General features: G+C 40.8%; 2 protein-coding genes across 14 annotated transcripts in view; both read left to right on the forward strand.

The window, feature by feature from the left end:
• Nucleotides 1–14,573, forward strand: part of PFKFB2 (6-phosphofructo-2-kinase/fructose-2,6-biphosphatase 2) — a 42,019-nt gene extending 27,446 nt beyond the window's left edge. For 8 of the 10 annotated variants that reach the window (XR_015950834.1, XM_088673392.1, XM_035122392.3 and 5 more), the window contains one exon: nt 249–6,296. Coding sequence is in view for 9 of the 10 variants with exons in the window: in XM_088673392.1 (XP_088529518.1) it covers nt 249–315 (67 nt within the window). In the remaining variant the exon portion in view is untranslated. Of the gene's footprint in view, nt 1–248; nt 6,297–8,050 lie in introns of those variants that run through there. The other 2 variants (XM_060277137.2, XM_088673394.1) reach the window with 1 other exon arrangement.
• A 239-nt stretch (nt 14,574–14,812) lies between these two features.
• Nucleotides 14,813–22,626, forward strand: part of LOC118088518 (C4b-binding protein alpha chain) — a 32,107-nt gene continuing 24,293 nt past the window's right edge. Inside the window, exons 1-2 of one of the 4 annotated variants that reach the window (XM_088673396.1) lie at nt 14,813–15,833; nt 17,347–17,535. In XM_088673396.1, coding sequence (XP_088529522.1) covers nt 15,740–15,833; nt 17,347–17,535 — 283 coding nt within the window. In that variant the 5' untranslated portion in view covers nt 14,813–15,739. Of the gene's footprint in view, nt 15,851–17,346; nt 17,536–19,442; nt 21,109–22,626 lie in introns of those variants that run through there. The other 3 variants (XM_088673398.1, XM_088673400.1, XM_088673397.1) reach the window with 3 other exon arrangements.

The following is a 22,626-nucleotide window of genomic DNA, read 5'->3' on the forward strand; positions in this document are numbered from 1 at the left end:
GTTCTGGAAGTCTGTACTTAACCTGAAGCGTACTTAACCTGAAGCGAACTTTCCCATTGAAAGTAATGGAAAATGGATTAATCTGTTCCAGACGGGTCCGCGGAGTACTTAAACTGAAAGTACTCAAACCGAAGCATACTTAAACCGAGGTATGACTGTACAAAGAGTTGGAAAATACTATCCTGTCTCTTTCTCACATTATAATGTGAGAGGATATTGTCAATGGCATGTTATTTCCCTCTCTACAGGGAGAAATCAGACGCAATCATCTGTGAGCCCCTGGTCTCGCTACCACCAAGTGAGATTGTCCCATGAAGGAGGCATTTGCTGCAAACCTGCACAGAATGGCCAGTCTCTTAAATTTTCTTCCCCTTCCATTGCTCTGCAACTATGCTGGTCTGCATTCCCCTGTGCAGCATTACTAAATGTAACTGTGGCAAGTCTCTCTTTGATATCTTAGCTTTTTCCATTTTGTGTGTGGACCTCACCTGTATTAATATTTGTAAATCTGTGGCTATTTTTGTAACATTCCCCAATAGCTGTGATTGTCCTGTACAATTGTGTGTGTGGAAGAGAGAGAGAGAGAGAGAGAGGTTGTGTATTTCTGTGTGTGGTATTTTTGCTTTGTGGAGTTAGATTTCTGCCCTGCATGTAATGGTGATTGTGACAGCTGCCTTGCAACACATGTGGGAGTCGCTTTTCCTTGCCATTTATGAAATGCATTTTTTCCTAGAAACCACAATCCATTTGTAGCCCCTTGCTGCTTTATGGGGGTGATTTAATAATAGAGATAAAAAAAATTTGTTAAATACTTGCTGCATATTAGGAAATAGATGCAGGGATATGTGATTCAGGGTCTGGAATGCACTTTCGATACTTGGCACTGTTCCCGTACTTTGCCTTAATGGGAACACTCCCAAAGAAGTCTGAAGATTATTTGCCTGCACAATGTGCTTTATTGTTTGCTGGAAATGTTTCAGTTTTGTCCCTGGCTGTCCTGGGAACCTTTTCATAGGGTTCCCTTACCCCAGTGCTTGCATTTTCCCATAACTGCAATCTTGTTGGTGTATGTTTTGTAAAATAATAATAGTAATAATAATCTTGATAAAGGCTACATTTGTGAACTTTCAATTATCCACCCCCTGATAAACTTGATTCACTTTGCTGGGGGGAAAGGGAAGGCAACAGGGTGGGTCTCCTTGGTTCAAGGTTTGTGAAATGCAGCCAGGTTTTGATGAATGACTGAATATTTTAAATTGGAAATTTGTTCCATTATTTTTAAAAGGCTTGATTAGTAAAGGAATAAGAGGGTGGGGCAGTGTTGAGGAAAAATGAGAGCATGAGACTTCTGCCCAGACCAGCCACATAAAGTAAGGATGGGCTAGCTGTAATCCATCAGAATGTTACTGGATTTCAGCTCCTATAACCCCTGGTCCTGCTGGCTCTGGGACTGATGGGAGTTGGAGTAAAAAAAACCACAGGTTTTGTTTGCCTCCAGACTGTCAGTATTTTGCAGGAGGGCTTCAAGCTCATACTAAAGTTAGGTTTGCACAATTAAAGTGGATTAAAGTTGCCCTGATGCAACAAATCCACTTCTTAAAAAAAAAACCCAACCCCAAAGACTTTTCTGTGGTTATAATAATGACAGTGGATGTATCCTGGTTTCTGCTTCCTGATACACATTCAAGATGCATAGATGTGCTTTCATCCACTGTACCTGCCTTTTACAGTTTTAAGCACTTGGAAAAAGACAGAACCACTAAAATAGTGATGAAACTCTCCTAGAAAGAAAGAATTAGTGGGCTGCATACTTGAATGATGGTCACTTTCAGAGTAAGCCCTCAGAATAAATTATATTGTCCAAATACACAAGCCTATAATTACATAGTAGACATCTAAAACATACAATTCCTGTTATGGTAGATCTAAACAAAGCCATTTAGAGCCTTGGGACAGCCCACACTAATCTTAGCCTAAGAGGCAAAGGTAGGATTGCCATATTTCAAAAAGTGACACAAAATTGTTGAAATCTCATAACAAAAAAGTTAAAACTTACTTAGAAAACTAAACTTCCAATATGCATACAGATTTTCCAAGACATTTCTGCATTTTCTGTCTGGACACAGTTTCAAACAGCCAAATCACGGCTGTGTCAGGGAAATTCAGGACATATGGCAACTGCAGGCATAGGTGAGGAGATTGATATATTACATTTTGATGTATACTGTTAACTTTTAAACCACCACCCTTTAAGGAATTCCTCAGTAAAAGTACTAGACTGTATCTTGATGGCTTTTGCAGGGAGATCGCCACGAATTGCCACCTTACAGTTTACCCAGTCACAGATGCTTCATATGGAACCTATTACCATACTTATTATTAGTTGTATTTATTAAATTTGTTAGTTGCTTTATCTTGCCCAGGGCAACACAAAGCAACTTAGAAACAAACAGACAATAAACTCCACATAGATACATTAATACAAAGAGTGGTGGGAATACATTAAAAACATTTCTAAAAGGCCACAGATGGTAAAAGGCCAATAGCCTGGTTAGAGAGAAACGTTTTTGCTTCTCACCAAAAGATAAATAATGATGGCACCAGGCAAGCCTCCCTGGGGAGAGCATTCCACAAATGGGGAGCCACTGCAGAAAAGGCTCGTTCTCATGTTGCTACCCTCTGGGCCAAAGAAAGACCTAAGATGATAAGTGCAGGGTTCGGGTCAGTTCATATGGGGAAAGGCGGTCCTTGAGGTATTGCTGTCCTGAGTCATTTAAGGCTTTATAAGTCCAAACCAGCACTTTGAATTGGGTAGCTGGATGTAATGCTGTCGTCACAGTTTTGCATGCTTAATTCCAAATTAATTAAGCCCTGTATAACATATCTTGGTTTTGCTTTTGGAGGCAAAAACGCATTAGCCTGCTCATTTTAGGCTAATGAACACATAAAGGAAGTAAAAGAGTGTGGGGAGCATATTCTTTGTGAATCTGAGCCAAGACATCCACACTTGCACCATTTTTTACTCCTAGTGCTGTACATTCAATTGCTGTTGTCTGTAGCTGAGTGGGCTTAAATTATTCTTTTTACTGGTAGCTCATCATACAAAGCCAGTTTTCATGTAGAAGTTACAAATGGAAAGGTAACTAGTTGCTAGTACTGAAACACCATGTTCAGAATGGACTGGCAGGGGTGTTATGAATGGCATTCTATCGTCATTTAAGACAAAGCTGTAGCAAAACCAATATAAGCATGCATTGTGATTTTTCTGGTTTTTCCTGAGCAGTTATCTCAACACTAATGCAAGCTGACCAGGCATAGAAGCAGTTTGTGCACAGACACACAAAAGATACTCAGACTACTGTTTCAGCTAACTCCCAACTTTGAGAGATGACCTCAAAAATGATAATGTAGTTTAGCATCTTATCTAGGACTTTATTCTGTATTGCCCTTACAGAGCAACCCCAACCCAGGGTCACCCAGGCCTGGGGGCATTCGGAGTGTCAGAGCTACTACTGCATTCAAAGCCACTGCACTCAAAGCTCCTACCAGTCAGGACAGGGGAGAGATCAACTTTTTTAAAAAGGAGCACCACCAGCACAAGCCTGCACCTTTGGCAGGCATAGTGAGGTCTTATGTGGTGGCAGAGCCTCCCCGCCATCACCAGAGCCTGATGGAGGGACACCTCTGGCATCCTAATCACCTCTAGTTCTATGGATCAGGGCTTAGAATTGCTCCCTTAATCTAGAAGTTCATATGCTAGACTTCAGCAGTTTTAGTCTGCAACATAGGACCCAAGATTAATTCTTTTTAAAATCCTATGTGATAGTGACATGGTTCACACAACATGGTAACTTGAACTTCGTTGTGGTAAGACCACATAAATGTGCAGGCTCCCGGAGAGACAAAAACTGCTCTTCCCCAGTTTTTTTGAATACTGTACAGCTCATAGCTAAAGCACATGGTTATTGGGGTGAGAGCTTAACCACTTGAAAATCAAGGCTCTAGAAGACAGTAGAGACAATTTTATGACTAGGTTGGTTAAGTTGGGTTCTCCATCAGTCTGCACACCCAAGCCAAAACACATTAGACTTCAATTAGTTCATTTCAGCAAATTCATTTCCTAGCATGTTTGGACATCTCTTTCCCCCCTGTAGTCTCTTTCTCTCTCTCTCTCTCTTTAATATATATCTTTATTGCTCTTTCTTTCAAAAATTTACAAAAAACAAGAAAAAAGGAATATATAAAATTCAATAGCAATTAAAAAAATCTATACATCAAATATACTATATTAAACATCAAAAAAGAAAAAATATCTAAAGAAAGAATAATTACAAACAATAGGAAAAAACCCCTACCAACCCTCCACCCCCTCCACCCTGTGATGACTTCCAGCCTTTTCTCTGTTTCAGTTTCTGTAACCAAATTCCTTTGTATACCTATTTGCATGTTTCATTTTATTTTTATTTACTTTCATCATACCTTCATCTGTCTGCTAAGATATCAGCTTTCTCCACAAAATTTGCTAAATATTATTGGAACTTTTTCCAATCTTTATCAATTTTCTGTTCTGATATCCCCTTAATTCCCCCTGTTTTCCTCGTCCAATTTTGATATCTTATCATTTTGATTTGCCAATCTTCTATTCTAGGTATTAAATCACTTTCCCAATTTTTAATGATAAGAAGTCTGGCGGCTGCAGTTGCATACATTACTACACATCTATCTTTTTCCTTAATTCCATCACTTAGCATTCCTAACAGAAATATAAATTGTACACCAAATTATGACCTGAAAGAAAATATAATTAAAATGCAATACAGATGGTATCTGACCCCGGCGAAATTGGCAACAATATATAACTGTAGTCTCTTTCTCAGAGATCTCTGGTGGTTCTTTAAACATTTATTGGAAGTATGGATTTAGGAGTAAGTTTGATTTCTTTTTATGTTTGATTTATTCTTTATTTGATAATTTGTAGTCAGCAATTTCAGAGGTGAATCACCGCCCTGTGTTTCTTAGGACAAATGAATGTGTTTCATTTTAGAGGGCAATGTGCCTTGTTTTCCTTGGCTCTCTAATGGTGAACGTGAAATAATAATAAATGTTTATTTATATGTACACTGTAAGCAATTTGACTTTTACCAAAGCTGCAATAATGCACAAGCTTAAATAATGATCTCCTTTATGTTTAAATATGAATGTTTTGCATATGGTTAAAAGTAACTTTATAAAGATGGCATCAGAGCACTGTGGAGGTCTCTCTCAACACACACACACACACACACACACACACACACACACACACACAATTCATTTTTGCCCATCTGTTTCTTTTATAAACCTCAAAATTTTCCAAGTGCCAGAACAAGGATGTTATCACATACAAGATGACTTTTTGCTGCAACAACTTTGTTATACATTCAGTGGAAGTTTTTAAAATTGTATAATTGAAGGCTAATGCATATAGAACTGATTTGCTGTGCAGTTTATGGTTTTGATACATGTATGCTAGCTTCCATAGGCAGGAGCAACTGGATAATCAGGGATGCATTGCCTATGCTGGCTCAAATGCAGAAGGGCTCCATTATTACTGTATTTCCCCATCATTCCAGATTATTATTCACTAAGTGGGGACATACAGATGAGACCACTATTGCACTCCATGGGAATCCAAATACTGGTACTAATGCTGTTAATTGTGGCTTAAATTAAGACCAAGGCCTAGAACCATTATTAAGTTGCACTGCCCAGGAAACAACTCAAATTTAGAGATGCACCATGGCATTATGGGGTGGTGCATTTGTAACTATAGCCATATTTATGTTCATGTTGTGTCGTGTGAATGAAAGCACTCAGGTAGATAATGATATTTTTCATCCTATATAATTATAAATTAAAATACTGCAATGTTTCATTTCTCTACATAATAGTTTCATTTAGGCAAAAATTTGCTGCCCAATTACCTATGAGAGATTTATTAGATCTTACATCTCAATCATGTCTGCTCTATATGCATATCTTCTTGGTTTATTTCATTTAATTTGCTGGTGTGTATCTGTGCAATTATGCTATGTGAATGTATACTTCTAAAAAGCATCAAACTGCCAGTTGTTAACTTTCTGTGCAGAAATAAGTAGAAGTCATAAAACCATCAGGGTGGTCCCCCCCCCCATAAAGGTTAGCAGTTTTAGACTGGAAGCCTGAGTATCAGAATTGTAATGATACATCTTAAATAATTGTATTAGCATTGTGAACTTTCTTGTGGACCATGTAAATAAAATTTCACCCACTGCAAACCACCATGCTGCAATGCTTTTCTTTTTCATTACTTTGTGCTGCCACTCTTTTCAAAATCAGTAACAGTTTGTAAAGCTGGAGGCAAAAATGCACTTTCTCAATTGTGTGGAGCTCAGGCAGATGTAAAGGGTAAGTGGCTGCTTTGCACATCACGGCTGGAATCCAAACACTCACATCCATGTGCAGGTGGAAAGCACTTGTATGGGGAAGGACCAGCCATCTGTGCCCCTTGGTGATAGTGGTGGGGCTCCAAGAGGAGCTTCTTGGAGAGCATTGTAAGGGGGAACTTGAAATCACCGTGATTTTTTGGAAGGTTGACCTCTGAACACTCTACATATTATACATGCCTGTATAAATGTGGTAGATATGCTTGCAGATATTGCATAGTCATCAGAGAGCTATGATTGGCCACAGCCACTTTCAGTTTTCAGACTGAAACATAGCATCTCCTAACCCTGGACAGGTCTTTGATCATTTAAAAGAGGTGTATGAAAGGCAATTCAGTCAAAAGATAGTTTGTCCAAAAAAAATATATTCTGATGTGGACCATACCCTAAAGCAGCCTTCCCCTACCTTAGTGTCTTCCCACTAGTCCCAGCACAGGGTTGGAGAAGGCTGCCCTAGAAATAAAACTGCTTTTTGGTGTCAAGGCCTGAAATACAAAATAAGGTTTAAGGAACTATTGAATCAAGCATTGTTTATTCCTGTGTTCATTTCATCAATGTCCATTTTTTAAAATGTGCCAGTGACAGGTCGCTTAAGCTCAACTTTGTGAGTAGTTGCAAGTATTTATAAAAAATAATCATATATGACCAACTATGAATGCATGAAATACATATTATAAAAAAGAAATTTGCAGATGAAGTTATTGGACACCTCCACAAAAGTTGTCTTTGAGCAAGTTATACTCAAAAGTAAATCCATCTGATTTGAGTGGGGATCTCTCATAAATGTGGTATGGACTGCAGCTTTAATTGGCTTGAATGCACTTCAAAATGCAAAATTAACAAATGTGATGAGAGCAATGCAAAATTATTTTTTGAGCATGTGTGGAATTCACTGCAGTCAGACTTGTTATACTCATTTGAATTCCATATGAATCCTGATTAAAATTATTATATGTAAAGATAACAACACAGGATATAGCTGTGACAAGTGGACTTCCCTGATTATGTAATAGTCAAAGAGAAGAAAACTGTAGAATTCATTTGCAATATTTCTGCAGATCAGTGTGTTTCAAGCCAGATTGATGATTGCAAATGGGTTTGTGTGCCTTTTTAAATAATAGATCTGTTGTTGTTTTTTTTAAAAAATCATAATTTGGAAAACCACAAGTTAAAGTTTTTTTAATGTACAATACCAGTTAGCCATTTGGGGGAGGAAATAAAGGCATGTGTTAGAAGTTAAAGATGGTCAAGGGCTGAATTAGGCTAGGGTAGCATAACAAACATGCCTACAGATGCTGAGAGAAGGGGTGGTGCTATGAACTTGGCAGCTGGATGAGTATATTGAGTGAGGTTTTGAAGGTGGAGATGCCATGAAGACTTAATCATTCTAGAAGTGGGGCACAATTTTGTACGGTTTGTGAAACATTAATTCCAGTGATCTTATGTGGTCCAACATAATGCATTTAACTGAATGATCTTACAGTTAATTAAAAAGTGAACAACAATATTGAGAATGGCAATGTGGAATTCCTTTAGGATATAAATGTTCATAGTTTTGACTTTTGCATTTGGTTTCTCCTTTCCAGAGAATGGCTGGCAAAGCACTGTAGAAGCATTCCACTTGTGTGATGGAAACTCGTCACGGAGGCCTCAGAAAATAAGCCACCTGGGACTGCAACCCCTTGCACTTGATCAACATCCTGAGTGTTAAATGTAGCTGTTATCTCAGGAGACTAAAGCATGGTGGACTAGCTAGTTTTCTGGACCAATGACAAGTTCTTTTAATATCTCTAAAAATGGTACGGTAGTGCTGAAAATCTGCTTTGTGAAAAATACCACGCTACTCAACATCTAAATCAGGCATAGGCAAACTCTGCCCTCCAGATGTTTTGGGACTACAATTCTCATCATCCCTAGCTAACAGGACCAGTGGTCAGGGGTGATGGGGATTGTAGTGCTAAAACATCTGGAGGGCCGAGTTTGCCTATGCCTGATCTAAATACTAGAGCAGGTGCAGGGAACCTTTGGCTTTCCAGATGTTGCTAAACTCCCATCATCCCTGATCATTGGCCATGCTTACCAGGGGCTAAGGGGAGTTGTAGTTCAGGAATGTCTGGAAAGCCAGATATTCACCACACCATAGAGCAAACTCATTTTGAACCTCTCAAGCTCTGGTGATGTACTTGGATCTTCTAGAAATCATGTATCTTCAAGACGTATTTGCCATTCAAATTTAAATCACTTTCAAATCTATTTAAATTACCCATTTCCTGACAAGGTAGCTCTGGGGAATGTAGTTCAGGATGGCCACTATGAGCACAGGATGTTGGACTAGATGGGCCTTTGGCCTGATCCAGGAAGCTGTTCTTATGTGTTATGTTTCTTGTCTGCTATCATCACAACCACAACTCGTGTTTTGTCTGCCCAATCTAAATTGCATTGTTAAGACTTAGGAAGATTCTTCCTTGTAGAAGAGATCCTGAGAGGAGTCTTCTGCCTACATATGAGGCATGAAGACATGATGATTTTTCTTAAATATGTGACATTGAAACACTGACAGTACTGCCACAAAGTCCAAGCAAAATCTAGTTGTTTTTCTCATTTGGTTCTGTGGGAACTCTGAAATGTTTCTGGAGCTTTTTTTTTTTTTTCATAGACATTCAATCATGGGGAGATATGATATCTTAGCTTTTCAGTGCCTATTCCAAAAATAGACACAGCTTAATGAAATTGCTAGCATTAAGGTTTCCAAAAGCAAAGGCAAGATTTATTTGGCTATGCAAGATCCATTTTCATGGCTTGGATTAATAGAAATAACGAGAGATAACAGAGTCTAGAATGACACTTTCTTGCTAACCATCCTGAAACATCTGTCTTTCACTGTTGGTAGACATATTACTAAAGATGGGCCATTGGCTTGAAAAGTCAGGCAATTCTTATTAAATACTAATAATTTATTTTAATGTATAACCATTTGAATATATGCTATGGGTACACTAATTTCACAGTGTTTCAGGTATACCTATGGGAAATCTTAGTTATATCCAATGGCATCCATCAATGCTGATGAAATGCTCTTTGATCCAATGGAGGTTTCCATCGAGAGAATGGGGAGGAAGGTGATTTTTTTTCCAATTCTCCTCCTCTCCTGCAGTCCCAATGCTATTCCAATGAGTCACCCAACCTTCTGGAACAGATTTTGAGGGTCAGATCAAAGAAAATATTTAATGCAACTCACTGTTACACCCACAGGAGGCAGTGATGCCCACCAACTTGGATGGCTTTAAAAGAGGATTGGGCAGATTCATGGGGAGGAGCTCAATGACTACTAGGCACAATGGCATTTTCCATCTGCACTGTCAGATGCAGTATGTCTCTAAATGTCAGCTGTTGGAAATGGTGAGTGACCAGATTGCTGTTCTGCTTGTGTTCTGCCTGCCTTCAGGCATCTGCTTGGCCACTGTGAGAACAGGACACTGGAATTGATGGGCTAGGACAGTGTTTCCCAAACTTGGGTCTCCAGCTGTTGTTGGACTACAACTCCCATCACCCCGACCACTGCTCCTGCTAGCTAGGGATGATGGGAGTTGTAGTCCAAAACCAGCTGGAGACCCAAGCTTGGGAAACACTGGGCTAGGAGATGGGTTCTTAAGACAAGCCATGGCATAGCTACAGAATGGCCAGGGAGGAGCAAATTCAGTGGCCACCATCTCTCTCAGAGCCCACACCTTCATACCCAGACATAGTTTGGCATAGCGTAATTTGCAGGGCAGGGCATTGTAGGTTCAGAAGTTCATTCAGGCATTATTGTATGTCTTTTTTCTGAATCCTGAACAGAATGGAGATAAATCTATATGCAGTGAGTTTGAGCTTTCCAAACTGTGTCGCGACACATTAGTGTGCCAGTGTGTTGCGCTTCTCTCAGTGCTGGAAAGGCCTTAGTTTAACCTCTTGTTTGCCACTAAGTTACTGTGTCACAAAATGATGCATGTCTAAAAGGTGTGTCACCAACATGAAAAGTTTGGAAAGCTCTGTGTTACATAATGGATTGATATCAACTTTTTTATTTCTGCTGATTGAGCCCACTAAAAAGGGTTTATAGTGTAATCATTCCTATTATTTATTTATTTATTTATTTATTTATTTATTTATTTATGCTCTGCCTTTTTCCCTGATGGGTCTCAAGGTGGCTTACACATAAAAATAAGAATTGTTTTCCTATTCTTATCCTTGTTTACTCAGAAGTACCCTATTCAATAGGAGATATTCCCAGGTACTGTAGGTATGCGTAGGATTGCAGATATTTATAAATAAAATATTTAGGGGACAGTCCCACAAAATTAAGCAATTTCCATAGAATATATTTAAGTATACCATAACCACATTCCAATGTGATACTACCAAAGTACACAATCCTGCTTACAATTAGGATATGTTGCCATAGAAATAATATAGTACCTACTGCCTCCACACACAATATACTGCTGTATCTTTTGCACAGTTTTATGAGGGAATGTTTTGATAATGACTCCCTGCTTGCATCAAGAGGTAAATAATATGTTTTAAATACAATAGGAGTTATTTCCAGGTACTGTAGGTATGCGTAGGATTGCAGACTTACTCTTGATGTTTATAAATAAAATATTTAGGGGACAGTCCCACAAAATTAAGCAATTTCCATTGAATATATTTAAGCATACCATAACCACATTCCAATGTGATACTACCAAAGTACACAATCCTGCTTACAATTAGGATAAATATGTTGCCATAGAAATAATATAGTACCTACTGCCTCTACGCACAATATACTGCTGTATCTTTTGCACAGTTTTATGAGGGAATGTTTTGATAATGACTCCCTGCTTGCATCAAGAGGTAAATAATATGTTTTAAATACCAGGACATATGAATGTGACTGCTTATTAATGAGCAGTTTGATCTTCATTGACTAAAATCACTGCTGTAATATAATAATATTATCAATGCTGGGGGTTGTTTCTGCCACAAACAGCCTGTGCTGACCAAGATGCTTTCTGGTCAGGGATGTCTGAAGTTTCCTTTTGTATATCTAAAACTAGTGTTGTGAGTAATGTGTTGTTGCCTTAGATTCAGAATGCAAAATATGTGTTTTAAAAGCACAGCCATTAGTAGGTAATCAATCAACTGCAAGCCTATGCTGATTGTGGTTCATTACAATGGTACCCATGCTCAGTGCCTGAATAATAAAACAAATCATTATGACATCTGATCATTCAGTAGATACATACTGCAGACCCTCCAAGTGTCCCTATTTTCCAGGGACAGTTCCAGATTTACAGAGGCCATCCCGGTGTCTGAATTGATCTTGGAATGTCCCGCTTTTCCTTAGGATGTCCCTATTTTCATCGGAGAAATGTTGGAGGGTATGGAGTTATGTGACACACACACACCCAGCCAAGCAGATAAGTAACTATACAAGTTTTAGAAGACATCTGAAGGCAGCCCTGTATAGGGAGGTTTGTTGATGTTTTATTGTGTTTTTATATACAGTGGTACCTCGGTTTGCGACTGCCTCGGGGAGCGACCACTTCGGTTTCCTACCACTGCGGACCCGGAAGTGTTTACATCTGGGTTCCGCGGCACTCGGATGCACAGAAGCGATCTGCGCAGCATGCACAGAAGCGTGCCGCGGGGAGCAACAAACTTGGGGAGCGACCGGCTCCCCAGAACCAATTGTGGTCGCAAACCGAGGTACCACTGTATGTTGGAAGTCACCCCGCATGGCTGGGGCAACCCGGTCAGATGAGCAGAGTATAAACTATAAAATCATAATTAACATGGGATAGGGTGTCCCTATTTTCATCAGAAAAATATTGGAGGGTATGATACTGTCACCCCATTGCATGACTTACCAAAGCTGTTGTAGTCTTTGTGCCCTTAACCGTACAACTAGGCACTAGTCTAGTATATGTACTCTGAAAAACATCCCATTTTATCTTGGTTAAACAGTAGCTTCTAAGATAGGTTGGATAATGAGCATGGCTCAATCAGAGAACTTGGCACCACCCCAGGCTTCTTGATTCACTTTTCTGGATAGAGAAGGTTCTTTTCTGTCAGAAGAGACCAGTTGACTGAGCACATGGAAAGCTTAACTTCCAGTGCAGGAATAGATCCTTCCTTTCAGGGAGGAGCCCAGTTATCATCTAGTACAGTCTCTGGTTATTAGCCCCTCCGGCCAGCTTTAAAGTGGGTCCACTGCTACTACTACTACTACTACCACCACTACCACTACTACTACTACTAATAATAATAATAAATTTATTATTTATACCCTGCCTATCTGGCTGGGTTTCCCCGGCCACTCTGGGCTAGAGGCGTAGGAAGATAGGGGCAGTGGGGGCGGTGCGCCCCAAGTGACGCGATCCCAGGGGCGCCATCACCGCTGCCTGCCCTGCCCCCAAAACACATGCCACATCATTGTGCACCCCGCACCCAGAATGCGCGCCACATCGCTGTGGGCAGCACACCTGCTCTCCACCCCTGGTGGCGGAGCATGAAGCTCCGCCGTTGCTCTGGGCATCTCCCAACAGAATATTTAAAAAACGTTAAAACATCAAACATTTATAACTTCCCTAAGCAGGGCTGCCTTCAGATGTCTTCTAAATGTCAGATAGTTGTTTATTTCCTTGACATCTGATGGGAGGGCGTTCCACAGGGCAGGCGCCACTACCGAGAAGGCCCTCTGCCTGGTTCCCTGTAACCTCACTTTTTGCAGTGAGGGAAGCGCCAGAAGGCCCTTGGCACTGGACCTCAGTGTCTGGGCTGAACAATGGGGGTGGAGACGCTCCTTCAGATATACTGGGCCTAGGCCATTTAGGACTTTAAAGATCAGCACCAACACTTTGAATTGTGCTTGGAAACGAACTGGGAGCCAATGTCAGAGCAGTGTGCCCTGACACAGAGCAGGAGTTTTGTTTCACAGCAGCCTGTAGCAGATGTAACAGTATAGCTTTATATGTGAGAATTCAGTATGTGAGAATTCAAGTGAAAGGGCTTACCGCCTTCAGCTTGGACTGTTTTAATGCCACTGAGTAGGCAATGCAATCCAAATTCAGGTTTGTAACTGAACTGTTCAGTTTCATCTTCAGACAGATCACCATTGGCTACAACAGGATAGAAAGCATTTGATCACACAAATACACACTGGAATGAATGTAACAGTTTGAGTGTAACAGTTTGTATATTATACAATATACTACTTCCAAACAGACATAAAAGCACAGGTGCTAGAGCTGTAGTACTGTATATGGGAATGACAAAGAATAGAAACAGGTAGGTAGCCCTTGCAGTCTTTAACAGTTGTCAACAGGTTTATCACACCTGTCAGTCAATCACCCATTCATACCACCCTTCTGAGTAATAACCCTTCCCACCTTCTCACTATATATAAGGGTCTGGTGACTTCTGTTTCAGTGTATCTGAAGAAGTGTGCATGCACACGAAAGCTCACACCAATGACAAACTTAGTTGGTCTCTAAGGTGCTACTGGAAGGATTTTTTTTATTTTGTAAAGAATAGAAAGTAATTGTCAATGGCCCAAAGTAAGTGAGGTGTCATACATGCCAGAGCTTTGTCCTTATTAGACTAATAGCTAAATGTGACTTGTCTTTTTTATACCCAAAGCTCTGCACATAGCAATATTTTTTAAAATGAAATATGATTGAACTATATCCTTTATGAAAGAGTAATTATTGCACTGTTACGCACTTTAGAAAGTAAATAGAAGCATGTCTTGTCTTTGCATGTTCCTGTTAATAAAACATAGATATGTTTTGTTTTTTAAATACTGTACACATCTTCAGTAAAGCACATCAGGATTAGTTCAGACCTAGAAAAAGGAGATGCATGAGTGTGTGAAATATGCTAAACTGGTAGGTTTAAGTGAAGAACTGGCAAACAACACATTTGCTTTCAAATTCTATATTTGAAGGGGAAATGCCTAGAATTTCTTTCATGTTGCTGTCCATGTGAAATAGTACAATGCTGGAATCTCATGTTCCAAGGTATTTGCACAATATTTTTTTATTTGTGAAATATACTGGTAATAAAAGCATTCCACTAAAGTAACCTTGTTTCTCCCTGTTACTTTCCTCCAATTGTTTATCAAACTGATCTGTTAGAAGGATTCAAGAGCTGCTGCTTTGTTTACCTTCCATGCCACTCCTCTCCAAACTTGCTCAGATGGAAATACAGGTAGTGGCAGCAGCTGTGAAGCACTGCTTAAATGCTGACAGCAGCTCCATGAAATGCAGGATGCTGAAGGGAAAGTACCAGGGAACTAATAAGTGAAAGGGGACAGAAGATGCAGGAGTCAAAAGAAGAAAAATTTAACAGAAGGGGGAACAATGAAAGTGAAGGTAGGAGACTGGTGGCAGCTAGACTGGTGACTGGGAGCGGCCGCCGAGACCACATAACACCGATCTGTGTATAAGCTTGTTTAGCTTATACACAAATCTGGCACTGCCAAGCCCTAGCATTGTGTAAGGAACTAAGCATAGGTCCTGGGGCCCACAAAATTCCCCATAATGGGGCCGGGCACGAATTTTGGCGCCACATGGCACATTCACGCTACATGGCACCTACGGTCCCTGGCACCTACGGTTGCCGGGCCAAGCTGGCACTCCTGGAACTAAGGTTGCCATTCCATGTTCGCCTACTGTGGAGCGAATTCAGCGGGGCTTCTGGCTGAGTAGATACGTACAGTACGATCCATCCCATTCCCTGAGCACACCCAGGACGCCAAAGCGCAAGGCAAGTTATAACTCCTAGGAGAGCTCCTGTGACTTGCTCTGAATGAGGGACAGAAGTGTAAGTGGAGAACCGTCGGTCAGCGCTGCTCCTCGTGGCTTCTCCCCACGCCACCCGCAGGTGAACGCGTCCTAGCTGGGGCTCCCACGCGCAGATCCCGCGATCTCTTACCCCGCGCGATACAGAGCGCACTACGCGGCTCTTCTCCCCACGTTTCCCATCCGCCAATCCCGAGCGCGCGCCCTGGCCAACCGGCATGCGCGCGGCAATGGGGCGTTAAGGCCGGGAACCGATAACGGCGGAGACGGCTCCCCTCCTCGGCCTGTTTCGCTCAAACCACGCTAGTGCTCACGCCCCTTGGCTGAAAAAAAGCGCCGCCGCTCCCTTCCCCTCGAGCTGTTTCCCTGGCCCGCCACGTCGCCTTGCTTTTCCGTTGTCGTCCTTTCTGTTTTTCTGACTCTGGGTTCTCCATTTGTGCTGATGCGATGGCGCCTCTTGCAAGTTACTCCGGCGGGCATTTGTTGTTGGCGTCGTCGCTGCTGCTCCTGCTGCTGTTTCTCTCGTTTCCCAGAGTTCGAGGTGGGGTGGGGTGTGAGGTAGGGTGAGGGGGTTTAATGCATTTTCGGTCGTACCCCGCCTTGCTCAGACTGTTAGCATATTTGTCAGATGAGCTGCCGGCCTCTTGTGTTGTTTTGCAGAGTTAAGAGCAAGGAGGCCACTTTCTGTGAATGGACTGAAAGGCCAGTTATTTCAATACATGTAAATTTAGGGCATCAAATTTCACTACAAGTTAAGGGTGTCCTTTTCTTGTTGCCTTCAAAACTTCCTAAAAGAGCAAAGTGTGAAACGCTGAGGGTAAATGTGGTTGTTGCATATACCCTATGCTTCAGATATGAGGATTATACTTTAATTCTTGAAAAGCTGAAGGCCATGGTATGGCAATAATAAATAGTTGTTGGGATCAACTTAAAGGTCACCAGCAAGGTTTCAAATGAGCTAGGATATTTGTTGGGAATTTGCCATGAATGCAACCCAGAATTGGAGGAAGACAACATGGACATTGTACGAATCTGCAAAATTATTTATTAGTTTCATCTTCTCAAGATCCCTCAAGAATACAACACATTCACACAGGCTCTGCAGGGATATAATTATAAACGGTAGTTGCTCTAACTAGATGGTCATTCTGCTCACACAGAGGAATGGATAGAGCTGGCCAATGATAGAAGATTCATGTTGCTCCTTGGCCTTCTGAGCTTTTTGCCCCCAAATGGCCCTGTTCCTACTATTTTTATACTTTAAGAATATGGCCTCTTGGTAACATGCCATATTGGATAATCTTCCAGCCTTACTTTAAGTAAATGGGCACAACTGTCCTAAAATATGGTATTCTTCCAAGGAACATTGTTCTGCAGTGGATCATCTTTCTGGGAATGCTCCTTAATCTGCTATTTTAAGTCCTGTTTATTTAAAATAGTCACCATTAATTGGATCTGTTCCCTCTTTGCATCTTTTGCACAGAGCTCACAGGGCTCCCTCTGTCTCCTGCTGGTCATTAGATGGTGGTAGCAGGTGTGCCACCCATGTGGTTCTCACAAGTTTGTTTAGATGAAAAGGCAACCACTTATTTTCCATGTGAGTAGCAGGTGGTAAATAAGGCTTACATCTGAACCTCACTTACCTACAAGCAAGCCCCTTAAAATTCAAGAGTGCTTACATCTGAAGAAACATACCGGTAGTTATGATTACTCTAAAACAGGCATCCCCAAACTGCGGCCCTCCAGATGTTTTGGCCTACAACTCCCATGATCCCTAGCTAACAGGACCAGTGGTCAGGGATGATGGGGATTGTAGTCCAAAACATCTGGAGGGCCGAAGTTTGGGGATGCCTGCTCTAAAAGTCTTAGTGGTGCCAGTCTTCTTCCAGCTGTGCTCTGCAAATGAACTCCCAAAATCGATAGGAACATGGTCCTATAGATCCCAGTAGAGGAAAATGTCATAAAGATTTATGAATTATCCAGAGTTCTGCACCACAATGAACCTTGTTTTCTCTCCCATAGCTACAGAACTTCCTCTGAATTTTTATTTCCAGGTGATTGCTCCCATCTACATGTAGCCAATGCTAGCCTAAGGAGCGGGGATCCAAAAGACAGTTATCCTGCTGGGACTGTTTTGCGCTACCGTTGTATCCCAGGTTATGAGCCTATTCCTGGACAGACTCTTTCTCTTACGTGTCTTGCCAATTCAAAATGGTCAATAGAAAATCCTAGGTTTTGTCAAGGTAAGTTTCACTTAATTTTCTGAATATCTAAAACTGTTGAACAGCCACCTTAGATCAGACCAGTTATGTCAGTAACCTGCCTATGAACTGGAGGAGGTCCAAACATTGCAGAAAGTTAGGAAATAATAAAGGAGGCTTTTGTTTTGTAGAACATTGGAGACTTAAATCAGGGAGATGGAATATTCTGAGCATCACTCCTCCTAATGATGAATTCAAGTGGTGAATGCCCTTGAGTCTGTAGATACAAGGTGCTTCTAAGAAACAAGAAGAGAGCAATAGCATGTTTGAACAAACCCCAAAGTTTGCAGAAGTATCAGATATTTAAAAGGGAACAAAGGGGGCAAAAACAGCCCAATGAATACTCAAAGTGATCAATCACAGATTATTGGCTATCTAAAAAAATTTGGAGAGGATTGATTGGTCTGGTGAAGAAGGGCATGACTGGCTATCTCATCAATTCTCCATGTTAAGTAACAAAATATAATATTTTGTTGCAGTAGGTCCCATTTTTCTTGTATACTGCTGTGTTTTTCTAGTCTCTCACTCTGTTGGCCATTGCGGTTGCAGATTAAAGTTCAGTTCTAGAGGTCGCACAGCCCCAGCCCCCTCAGTCGCGGAGGCCAGCTGTTGCTTTGCCCTCTGCCTCACTGGGCTCTGGAAAGGTCACATAAGGGCTCTGTGAGAGAACCAGGGCCATCAGACAAGCTTTCCAGAGCCCAGTAAGCAAGGCAGTACCTTCCTTACTGTTCTCTAAAATGGAGGAGTGAGGGGTTGTATGACTGTTCAATAATCTGGTATGACTTAAACAGCTCTTTCTGTGGCAGGCTTCCCCTGCTCCTTGTTTGTTTGTTTACCTGTTTACCCCCTGCCCACAAAGACCTGCAATTGCGTAAGTAACGTAAGCATAAATTATGGGCACAACTGCATTTATTCTGATTCCAGAGTTTCATAATTCAGCTCAGTTTCTTGTGATTAAACTGAACCTGTGGTATGTTAAGCATGCTGGGTACTTCCTAGTTCTAGAATTACATGTAATGGTAGGCAGCTGTTTCCTATGCACTCTTTTGTCTTACAGTTTTTCCCCTTATGTTTCGTACTGTATTGCTCCTTCAGGTATACAGGACGGCCTCGGTCCCATATACCTGAAGGAGCGTCTCCACCCCCATCGTTCTGCCCGGACACTGAGGTCCACCGCCGAGGGCCTTCTGGTGGTTCCCTCACTGCGAGAAGCAAAGCTACAGGGAACCAGGCAGAGGGCCTTCTCGGTAGTGGCGCCTGCCCTGTGGAATGCCCTCCCATCAGAGGTCAAAGAGATAAACAACTACCTGACATTTAGAAAACATCTGAAGGCAGCCCTGTTTAGGGAAGTTTTTAATCTGTGACATTTTAATCCTTGCTGGAAGCCGCCCAGAGTGGCTGGGGAGACCCAGCCAGATGGGCAGGGTACATATAATAAATAATTATTATTATTAAGGTCCACAAATAATAACATACTGGAGATCCCTATCACAAGGTGGTTAGACTGGCCTCGACCAGGACCAGGGCCTTCTCAGTACTAGCCCCAACTTGGTGGAACGCTCTCTCTCTCAGGAGACTAGGGCCCAGCGGGAGTTGTCATCTTTTCGTAGGGCCTGCAAGACGGAGCTGTTCCGCTTGGCCCTTCCCTAAGGCTTTATCCTACAGATTTTTAAATGAGGTTGCACTTGTAGATCCCTAATTTTAAAATTGAATTTTAACATTGTATTTAATCTGCATTTTAATTGAATTGTTTCTTTTATGCTTGCTTTGATATTCTTGTTGTTACCCGCCTGTGCCCGGTCTTGACTGGGAAGGGCGGGGTATAAATAAAATTATTATTATTATTATTATTATTATTATTATTATTATTATTACTGCCTTGACTAAATATCTCCAAACAATCTTTTTATATATGTATGTAAATATTACTGTTAAAGAATTATTAGAGATGCTTCCACAGTACCAGTATGGTGTTGAAAATAACTGTTAGCCCAAGTACTGCAGTCAGCATTAGAATGCATTTGTCTTGTGTATCAGTTCTGCTTAAAACAATGCATATATTCACCAAACTCTTAAAACAGCTCTAGCAGCTGTTTCCAAACCAGGAGATTCAACTGCAGAGTGGCAGTTTGAACATCTGAGAATGAGAGTTAAACCTCTATACATTTTACTCTGCCCTAGTGTGTGTTCTCTATTTGTCTGTATTTTTATCTTAAGTATATCATAGGCCAAATATATACAATGTGAACTAATAGTGGCTGGGAATTGTATTAGGCAGCTGCTACAGCAACCTTTTCCCTAAGACACTCTACCTGTAAACTGGACCTGAAGACTGAACTAGCTTTTTTTCTCCTGTTCCGGAGGCTAAGACCTGAACCAATGGATTCAAGTTACAAGAAAGGAGATTCTGACTAAACATCAAGAAGCATTTTCTGACAGTAAGAGCTGTTTGACAGTGGAACATAGGTGATGGACTGTCCTTCCTGGGAGGTTTTTAAGCAGAGGTTGGATTGCCTTCTGTCATGTATGATCTAGTTGAGATTCCTGCATTTTAGGGTGTTGATGACCCTCAAGTCACACTATACTACACTATAATGTTGTGAAGGTGAGAGGTACCAACACTGTCACCTCTTCTCCAAAAGTAGTTGAGGATGTATTGGAGCTTCTCACCTTAAATAATGACTAGAAGCTGCCCCGGCCTGATTTTTCTCCACCATGGCTGATGAATAGTATCCTCACAAAACTACTGTACTTAAAAGTATAACTGTCTTAAAATTATTTGAACAAATATACCTTTGTTTTAACTATTGTCATAAATACAGGGGTATGGGAGTACTATTACAACTTTATAGTAAACAAAATAGAGTTTTTAATGATCTCAGCTGTTGCTGCTGATCTCAGGATAGTGTCAGCAGCAACAGTCCAAAAACTTTGAACATCTATATGCCGGAGGCAACAAAGAGATAAGTGTACATAAAGCAAGAAATGGTCTCTCAACTGCTTTCAACTCATGAAGGAAAAAAGAAAGAACACTAACGTCTGCATCTATCCCTAAAGATGACATTATTGTGAACCACTAGTAAAACTGGATATTGAATTACCCTTTAGTGAATATAGTATTTCCAAGGACACTTTCAGGCTGTTTCTATATTGCAGGAGGGATTCAGTTAAATACCAACAAATTCAGGTAGCACAGCTGAAGCGTATTTGGTTCTCTTGTGCACCAAATCTGATTATTTTCTTTAAATGACATTTTGCAGTAAAGAATGTGACGGAATTGCACTGGAGATACTGAGATAATTTTTATGACACAATGCCGTATAACCTCTTCCCAAACAAATCAGGATGACTGCTCAAACAGATCATCTGGAAGTGGCCTTGGTATCTGTAGTGTACCCGTTTCTTTTTAAAGAAATCAAGGCTGCATGTGCTAATGCTTGTTTTGATTTTCCTGTTAGGAAGGCGATGTCCTACTATAGATTTAGCGAATGGCAGAATAGTAAAATCAAATGACTTGCGGCTAGGTGATGAAATAACTCTAGGCTGTGATGAGGGGTGAGTTGTAGGTTGCCTTTGTACCTACTTTGCTTTGTTTAGAACTGGGAGGGGTTCGTGACAGACATATATTAACTGTTAAAATATTAGGCTACATTTTTGACATTAATTCTTATTTAGTTTGTGTTATAATCATGGGGGTCATGGAAAAGTGTGAAGTGGGGAGTAAACAATCCAAATAAATTAATAAACACAAGTAAGCAGCACTAGAGAACAGGTCTACCATTTCTGGTTGATTTGGTAACTGAGCAGCGGCAACCTCTGGCTTCTGAGAAACGTGTATTCGGGTCTTTCATTTGGTTATTTCTCAGTGTGTAGAACTGTCTTTCTATGCTGGCATCTTGATGTGTTTCCACACACTGATGAAATCCCCAGTTCTTTCCCTGGCTCATTTTACTCCTTGCAGTCCTTAACTAAGTGCACGGTTCTCTGTGCATTTCTCTAAAAATAAAATAAAATAAATATGCTAGAATAACTATATTAGAGGGTTTTAATATGCCCCTCTAACTTCCCGTTCTCTCCAGCAAAATAGACATAATATTTTGCAGAGTTCATGTGATCCACACTTTCTCAACCACAGCTCTGCCCCCTATGTTATGGTGTGATAATCATGGATTTTATCTACAATTGCGTTCTACAAGCCCTACTCTCCAGCAAAATAGACACAATAATATTTTGTGTAATCCACGCTCTCTCAGCCTGCAATACGGTGTAATAATGGTGGGTTTTATCTACAATCGCTTTGGCCAAGTAATTTTCTTAATGGTAATAAACTCAGGTGGGGTGGGATGACATTTTTAATGAAATAAGGTCTGTTGGGAAGATCATGAATTCCTGCCTTTACTGCTCCCCTTTGTTTTTGAGGTGTCACACTACTCCCCATCATAGCTAAATGTCAATCCTGGATTAGATACTTGAATTGTATATCAAGTACTTCACCTTGAATTGAGGAAGTCCACTATGATGAAATTTGAAAGCCTACTTCCTGCTTACAAAGGCACTATGTCCAAGCTACTGGAGTTTTTATAACAAAAAATAAAAAAAATTCATTCCAGTAGCACCTTAGAGACCAACTAAGTTTGTCATAGGTATGAGCTTTCGTGTGCATGCACACTTCTTCAGTTTTTATGTTGGTATGACTTTTTCTGGGCACTCTTTAACAAAGAGATGATTCCTGTATCTGGAATTAAATTAAATTGCTAGCTTCTCTCAACCCAGAGAAGGGGCTTTTTCAGTTGCACTTCCCTATCTCTAGAATCCTCTCCCCAGGAAGTTTCCTCTGGCCTCATTTTCACATTGTTTTAGCAGCAAGTAAAGACCGCTTTACCAGGTCTCATTCAGTGTTGTTAGAACTGGCTTCAATCCTATCCTACTGTTATTATATTTTTGCTGCTGTGTTGTTTCTAACTGCTTTTGAACTGGTGGTGGTTGGTTTTATTTTTTTCTGTTTCTGTCAACTAGCACAGTGGTGACTCTGTAGAATGGGATATATAAATAGTCTAAATAAAGCAAGTGTAC

The sequence above is a fragment of the Zootoca vivipara genome, chromosome 7 (assembly GCF_965207765.1).
Source record: "Zootoca vivipara chromosome 7, rZooViv2.hap1.1, whole genome shotgun sequence".
Taxonomy (NCBI): Eukaryota; Metazoa; Chordata; class Lepidosauria; order Squamata; family Lacertidae; genus Zootoca; species Zootoca vivipara.